Source organism: Lytechinus variegatus, chromosome 1 (assembly GCF_018143015.1).
Source record: "Lytechinus variegatus isolate NC3 chromosome 1, Lvar_3.0, whole genome shotgun sequence".
In the NCBI taxonomy this organism is placed as follows: domain Eukaryota; kingdom Metazoa; phylum Echinodermata; class Echinoidea; order Temnopleuroida; family Toxopneustidae; genus Lytechinus; species Lytechinus variegatus.
Genome location: NC_054740.1, coordinates 87,059,263 through 87,067,808, shown reverse-complemented (window position 1 = coordinate 87,067,808; position 8,546 = coordinate 87,059,263). Strand labels below are relative to the sequence as shown.

Genomic DNA, 8,546 nt, shown 5'->3' with positions numbered 1-8,546 from the left:
TTTTGTTTATGCTTTTTGCATGTATCATGATCAATGTGACACTATATTCTATCAATTTATTTTTGTTATGCATGGTGAATAATGAAGCAAACAGTAAGAGTCAATACAGAAAATTTATGTGATTAACATATTTTAAATCACATCTAAACTTGTATAAACAAGAAATGATGGAGGCACAGGTAGTATAACATACATCAAGTAACGTGAAACAAGATCATCATTCAGACCATTCCGCCCATTGAGCTAGAGATTGCATTATTGAACTCAATTTGATAAAATGAAGTAGGCTTACAATGCAAGATAGTCATAGAAGTACAAATTAATGACATAATACAGTAAGTCAATACAGTAAAAAATATGCGGTTGAACATATACTTTAAATCAAAACTAAATTTGTAGTATGAAATGGAAAACACAATGGGGAAACCCAAGGAGTCACTACTTATGATATTGATTGTGAAAATAAGCAGAACAACGGTTTTTTGTTACGTTTGAGTTTCATTCTCTTAGTGGGCGTCACACAAAGAGGGTGGTATGATGAGCGCTTGTGAGACATCTTATTCTCAGTGATCCGATGTCAACGTGAGTATTCTTTTCATAAGAATATAATTAGAATAGCCTTCCTTCTTTAGTTATCTTATGATAATAATGATGATAATAATATAATGTTTAGCGCTTAATACATGGTATTTCTAAGCGCTTTACAAAAATGGTTAAGTAACATGCATTAATATAATTGAACATTTAACAAACAAGAAAGGAAATGTACTGTGTTAAGTATTACCATATTACAAATTACAAATTAGGTTATCATGTATTTCATTTTTATTATCAGTTTTATTATTCTCCCTCCCCATCATATTAATGGGGCGATATATTAAATAAGAATCTCAGTTTACATTGGCATTCATTATTGTACAAATAATAGTTGGGTATATAACAATACAATTATTGATTTCATACAGCCTTTGTACATGTAATGGAAAACACAAATTTTCATAGAAGTGTAGTAGTAATAATAATGATTGCAATTTAAGTAGAGAATAGGAGGTAAATATATTCAATTAACATTATGGTATATTTTTACAATATTCGAAAAATTTAACAAAACTTGACTATTACCTCTCAGAAGAATTTTGTTTCCAGTTTTCAAAGGAAATATAGCCTTCTCATACAATTTATATAATATAATTTTTTTCATATCGTTGAAGATTTTCTGTATATAGCATGAAGCAAAATCTAACCAATTTAGCTTAATCTGTTATTTACCAAAATCATCAGTTTATTCAGCGTTCTATTTAATTTATGGTTGTAATTCCAACAAGAATACTTTTTTAACGTTAATTCTAATACAATATTACTTCTTTAAAAAAATCTCTTTTCAAAGCATTTTAATACTTTCCTTACTAATGTGACATAAAAATAGAATGCTCCATGGTTTCATTGTGGGATGGACAGAATGTGTGACTAATTAATGATTTAACCTAACTTAGCACAAACACAAATTCGTCGGAATTATATAAATAATTAAGCAATATTGGAAAACGCGGTATAGAATTAAAACGCCACAATTTCTTTACAATGAAACTTGTTTTAATTCTCTTCTTATCTATCTTTTCTGTGAACACTATTTAACATAATTTTTCTTAACAACTGGGCAATGAATATTTGTATTTTAGGCTCTGGATATTGGGGGGTGTTTTGCAAAATATTTTGTATAATTCATTGAATCCTATAGATTTATTTCAAGTCTAAAGGATCCGAGTGCATATCCTTTGCGATTTAAAATTATATTCTTTCTAAGATTTATGCTTGAATATCACATTTGAATTCCAATTCTTTGAGATTTACAAAATAAATCTTTAAAATGTTTTAATTAATATCATGAGTTGGATTGGTCCCCAGCTGCAGTCGATCTCGATTTGCAAGCTGCTATGAGAATACAAACCGTTTATCGGTTTAAAATTAACTCAAGTTTTGACAGGGAGATTGTCCCATCGTCATCAATAATCGGTGAGCGATTTTCTTTTTCAGATTCACGAGGGGGGGGGGGGGGGCGGTGAGGGAAGATCGCTCCCCATGATTGTTTTTTTTTTGTAGTGAAACAATAGTAAGGGAAAAGAGAAAGAAAAAAAAGAAGAAAGATAGGATAGTATAAACAAAAAGAAGGGTGCGAGTCGTATAACTCTATAATGCCCTTATACAATGACATAATTATCCTAAAATTAACATGTCAAGCGAAGAAATTATTCAAGAATGTTTGAAACTGCAATAGATTGATAAAAAAAAACCATTTGAAATGGAGTCTCCGATCAAATTTACAATGGGTGTCGATATTGATTCACTCGCATAAACATGATAAATGGCATATAATTTTAGATCACGAAAATTTCCCCAGCAACTCTTGATTCATACCTCTTTTCCTTATCAGCTTATAGTGCACCCCTGGGATTTACTCCCATGAAATACATGATATATCATGTATTTCATGGGAGTAAATCCCAGGGGTGCATGGGGTGAATATTTTCCCCACACAATTCTGGGAGAGGGAGATGGCATGTACCATCATCCCCCTCCTGCTTTTCAAGAGAGAAACGATTTTGGGACACCACTCTGACATAAGTTTACATTACAACAAAACCATTATCTACAATGGTCATTTAAAAACGAAATAGCGACAGATCTTTAATTGTTATCATGAAAAGCGGTAGATTGTAGTAATATGTACACGGTTATAATTATACTCCCGTACATAAATCCTTGATGTGTCTCCCAAATTTATAATTTTCAGCTCAATATGTTGCTATTACCTCCCCTCCCCTCCCCTCCCCACTTCTCGGACCGGATTTAAGCATCTGATGTAAGCCTATTTCTTTTCTTCATTTTATAGTTCAAACTACAACGAATCCCTCTTTGGTCCTTAATGAAAGTATTGATATATCTACCAACGATAAGAAAAGCTGCCCCTTGAAAATGACTGACAACACGGCGGGAGATGACGTCACAACTGATGAAAATGAAATTGTTCAGGAACCTTCAACCGAAGAAGCCAAGGATACTTCTGAAGATATACAGGTATCCAGATACCGTGCTGATGCCACAGTTCCACCGGTGAAATCGACTCCAGGCCGATCACAGTTATTACGTTATTTCCAATGACATGCAATCGGTCGGTTTGGATTCGGTTTCGTTGGTGTGACTGTAACACAAGTATTAGAGGTGGGGGGGGTATGTATTCTAGGGCATGTTAATTCAAGGAGAAAAGGCAGGAAAGGGTGGAAAATGACAGAGAGGTGACAGCATTTTCCATTGGGGGGGGGCACTTCCATTCGTGAGTGGATACCAGGCGCGCCCCATGGGGTTTCAAAAAGCAGCTAGCTACCCTTAACAAGTATTGGAGACGAAACGGTACCTTTGACCCCCTAAACAAGTACGGCGATAATTTAATTGTTATGTCGCAGATGTGATCACGGACGTAACGTTTAGCTTTATTTACATTGGGTTTACCATCGCCCCACCTTCCACACCTCACTAAAATCATGAAAATCGGACTCTATACAGGCGCGTATCCAGGATTTTGCACCCAGGGGGACCCGACCTAAGTTTGGCGCCCTTGTGAACTTTTCGGAAAATAGCACCCCCCGCCAGGTAATCATAAGTTCCTGAAATGCGTGTTGAATTATCTTATTTCATAATTACGTGAAAAAGGCGATCGAACCCCCCCCCCCTTTTTTTTAATGCGTTCAAGAAAAATTATCCTTGAATATGTTATAATACCTCTTACTGAAAAGAATAAATGTGACCAGAATGCAAAGAGTTTTAAGCACTTTAATTGTTTTTGGTAATCAAGAATAGGATGGGTATCTATCTCAAAATTTTATACGAGCGCGAAGCGCGAGCTGACAGTTTTTTTAATTTCCAACCCAAAACTGGACATTTTAACCCTAGGTTATCTATCTAAATGATTGATGCGCGCGCGAAGCGCTAGCTGAAAATATAGATATTCTGACCCCAAATTTGGACATTCTATTAAAGCAATATCGGCAATCATGAACAGGATGGGTATCTAACAAATCGTTTTATGCGAGCGCGAAGCGAGCTTAAAAGTTTTTATATTCGGACCTAAAGTTAGACATCCTAAGCACTTTATCTAACCATGAACAGGATCGTAACCTTATCTATCTCAACATTTTTTTTGCGAGCGCAAAGTGCGCGCTTAATTTTTTTGAATTTCCGACCCTAAACTGGACTTTCTAAGCATTTTATGTAACCATGATTAGGATGGGTATCTATTAATAAATCGTGCGCGCCTGAGCTGAACAATTATATTCTGATCTAAAATTTGGACATTCTAAGCACTTTTGGTAATCATAAACAAAATGGTCATCTAATCAATCGATGTTAGCATGAAGCACGAACTGAAAATTTTTGATATTCCGACCAAAAACTGTCATTCTAAGCACATTTTGTGACCATGAACCGGATGAGTATCTATCGAAACAACTGATGCGAACGCAATTTGCGAGCTGTAATGTTTTAATCTTTCGACCCAAAGTTGGACATTCTGAGCATTTTATCTAACCAGAACAGGATCGTCACCTTACTAACTTGAGAATTTTTGTATATTCTGACCTAAAATTTTGACTTTCTAAGCACTTTTGGTAATCATGAACAGGGTTGGCATCTAACTTTTAAGTATTTGATGCGAGCAACCATGAGCACTCCCCCATATGAAACATGAATTTGGCGGCCCCGGTCAAAAATCGAAATTTGTCGCCACCTCGATTCCTAGGTTGAACATGAATTTGGCCCCCGCAAGGACAAACATCAAATTGGTGCCCCTATGTCGAACATAAATTCGGCGCCCCATAGGTCGAACATCAATTCGGCGCCCCATAGGTCGAACATCAATTCGGCACCCCACTAGGTCGGACCTCAATTCGGCGCCCCTGTCAAACTTCAATTCGGCGCCCCTAGGTCGGACATCGATTCGGCACCCCTAAGTAAAACATCATTTTGGCGCCCCCTTCCCTCTTCTTTGTTTTCCTTCCTTCTTTCTTTCACTTTTTTTCTTGTTATTCTTCTTTCCCTCCTTTTTTTCTCCCACTTTTCTTTCCCTCTCTTTTCTTCGTCGTTTTGGCGCCCCCTTCTCGCCTATCCGAATACGCGCGTACTAAACACGTACATCCTTTATAAAGCATTTTAGTAGTTTTTTACCCTCGCAAATTTGACCGTATAGACTTAGCTTTCCTCGCGAAATAAATATTTGTCAGTATTTTAGTGTTTTTAAATCCTTATTACGTAACGTACACAATCTTGAAAAAGAGATCCTTTTACGCGTTTCTTTGGTCGCGCCTGGTATCCACACGTCAATGGAAGTGCCCCCCCCCCCTTCCTCGGTCCTTTTAAAGGGTGATTGACACCTTTCCATCCTTCAATTTTTAGAGTGTAATTGTAATTTTTTTTACCAACTGTAGTCGAGACTGGGGTATAATTGATATCCCTTTAAATACTTAATATATCGATCAGTTTCATTGAATGTATATCTCGCCAGTACATGAGCAGAAACCACTTACGAAACACTACGCCAAAATTATTTTGAAAGTGATTCTGTACACCATTAGTGTGTCATAAGTCATGAAGATGACGAGTTGATAACCAATAAAACAATATTTGAAATCAAGACAGACGATACGAAATCTTGGTTGCTATCTCATTCACAATTTTCTGATATTCTGTAATACCATTATCCTTAACTTTTACCCAATCCAATTTTCCCCCCTCACAGGAAGATGGTGATAAGGAGGTGGTGACGGAACAACCGAAAAAGAACAAGGGCGACGGCAAGAAATCGTCTCGTAAAAAGAAACGTTCGAGCAAAGATGGCTGCATATCTGCAGCGGCGGGGGTAGGTTCAATATCCAGGGACTACCTGGACGGAGCAATCAACGCCGAGTACGTCGGCCCCAACGCCGACTGTATGATGTCCTGCGCCAAATTCCCGGACGTCGTCACCAAATGCACGTTAGAGCTATGCAGCGCCAACTTCGTACTCGGGCTAATCCTCTGCAAGTGCGGTCTCGCTTTGGACACGAAGATCGTTTGTACCGACGACGGCATGGAAGCCGAGGCCTTCGGGACTGGCGTGGATTTCTCGGAAGGGATTGCCGTTGGCGCCTTGGGCACGAAGATCGGGATTATCGATAAGAAGAAGAGGGATAAGAAGTGGAAGAAGAAGAGGCAGAGATGGCAGAAGAAAAAGAAGAAGGGGAAAAAGTCCAAAGATGAAGAGAATGAAGAGGAGGATGACGGAGAAGAAGATGAAGAGGAGGAGGAGGATGAAGAAGAGAGTGAAGAGGAGGAGAGTGAGAGTGATGGGTCGGATGAGTAATCTGCACAAGATTACCTTTGTTAGTTTCATGTCAAAACAAGACTTATTGGTCTTCAGTTCATGCAGTGAGTGTATGTGATTAAAGGGGAATCCAGCCTTGCCCTGATGATGTTGTGTTGGGAAGAAGAAAAATAACTAAAACAGAATGGTGAAAGTTTGAAAGAAATCGGACAAGCAATAAGAAAGCTATAGCTGCTTTAAAATTGAGATCACTTATAGTATGTAGATTTCAAATTGGCAACTGGGTAAGTAAATTATGACAAGGGGCAAGGACAACTTTCCCTTAGGCCATGTACTTTATTATCAAGGATTTGTGGTTTTCTCTTAAGTATATGTTCCCCTGGGGCAGTAATCTAAATATAATCCAGGTAGTATATTGTTTAATGTCCTCATGAAAGAAAATACAATTTGAAATAAAACTTTTGGGGAAAATGACATTTTAGCCATAATATGTATTGGAGTACATGGAAGAGCAGTCCTTGCCTTACATCACTATGACATCCCATATGCAGCCAATTTGAAGTCTCCATGAGTATAGTGATTACCAATATTTACAACTTTTAAAAATTCACAACTTTCTTGTTGTTTGTCCAATACTGTTCAAACTTTCACCTATCAACTTGTCTGATTTTTCTTTTTCTCATAAAAACAAGTTTTTATTTGGGTTGGATTCCCCTTTAAAGGGGGCACTTTTGATACAATTTTAAACATAGCCCAAAAGAAAATCGAACTTGTTTTGTTACCTGAACATTTTGTCTGATTCAAACAAATATTGAAAAGAACCCTCGATAGTAAGTATTGCTGATATGCATGCCAGACAAGTAAATTACTTTTTTATGATCTTGGATTGGCAAGGGGTGACAATCACCTATCCACCGATTGGTAGGCTCGTCAGTCCACCCGTCAGCACTTCAACTTTTCTATTTAAACTAAATTTGTGATTGTTCATAAATAACTACTGCAAATTAACTACAAATGTGAATTATATCCCAAACCAAGGTGAATATAGAAACTTCTTTTTGGGTGGCAAAAAAATTAAAAAACAAAACAAAAATAGACAAACTGCTTCAAACAAAATTCCTGATGCATTCATTTTTTTTTTCAAATTGTCGATCATCATGTTCCTCATTTCATGAGAATATATTTGAAAATCCCGGTGAGGAATGACGTGGTAGGTTCATGATTGAATTAAGCTATACTGATGTAAATTCAAGAAAAAATACTATATTCCTGTGGATAATGATAACTCAAATACAGCATGCCTTTTGAAATGTAAGAAATCATTTTTCCTGAAAACTTTTTAAAATATAAGTATTTTGTCTCATTCTACTTTAGTTTAAAAAAAAAGTGAATTTCAGCACAGCATACTTAAGTCCAATTAACATGCCATTCAGAAATTGATTTTTTATTATGATCATGGCATTAATATTTCTAGTTTCAATGCAGTAACTTCATCATGATTACCAAAGGAATATTCTTATTGTCCTGTATCTTTTTGGTAAATTTGGATGCAGGTGTGGATCATTATGATGTACATGTAAACTGTAAATATTGTGACTTTTTTTGTTGTCGAATTACTTGAAGTATTAAGGAGGGGGCTGTCCTCAAGATGGTCAATTCCATGGAGTCCCAGATTACACTCCTGTGCTAAGCTAGTTCTGATAAATAATTATTTTGTATATTCCAATCAAGCAGCGACAGCACCAAGATATTTTGATTGGGAGGGGGAGCAGCCTAAATTTTTTTTTTCTGGAATAAATATCAGGGAATTACAAGTACTAGACTGTTTTATTGTTCTTTTTATCTTCTTCATTTTTTTTACTCCCCCTTTTTGTATATCTTTTAGGCACTATTTGAAAAATCCTGAAATTGAGGGGGGGGGGTAGAGGGGAGGGAATTGCCCGTCTCACTGTCTCTCAGTGAGACTTAACCCTGCAACAATCTGTATTTATACTTTCCATCTACAATTTATACTCATTTGTTAATTTATTCATCTCTGTAATATTTTTAAATATATATTTCAAGAAGATCATTGTAATATTCTAATTGTATACAGGGACCCTAGAAATGATCGTTTTAATGGGGCTACCATGTTTAAATAAAACAAATTAAATAAATAAATGAAGTCAATTTTGATTCAACAAATCCTTTCTAT

At 36.4% G+C, this 8,546-nt stretch overlaps 1 protein-coding gene across 1 annotated transcript; it reads left to right on the top strand.

The window, feature by feature from the left end:
- Positions 1–493: 493 nt before the first annotated feature.
- On the top strand, positions 494–6,286 carry LOC121426613 (the record flags this gene model as incomplete). The annotated part of the gene is made up of 3 exons (XM_041622974.1): positions 494–582; positions 2,891–3,075; positions 5,789–6,286. Coding segments are annotated over exons 2-3 (600 nt in total), but the record flags the coding sequence as incomplete, so codon positions are not given.
- Positions 6,287–8,546: the final 2,260 nt, after the last annotated feature.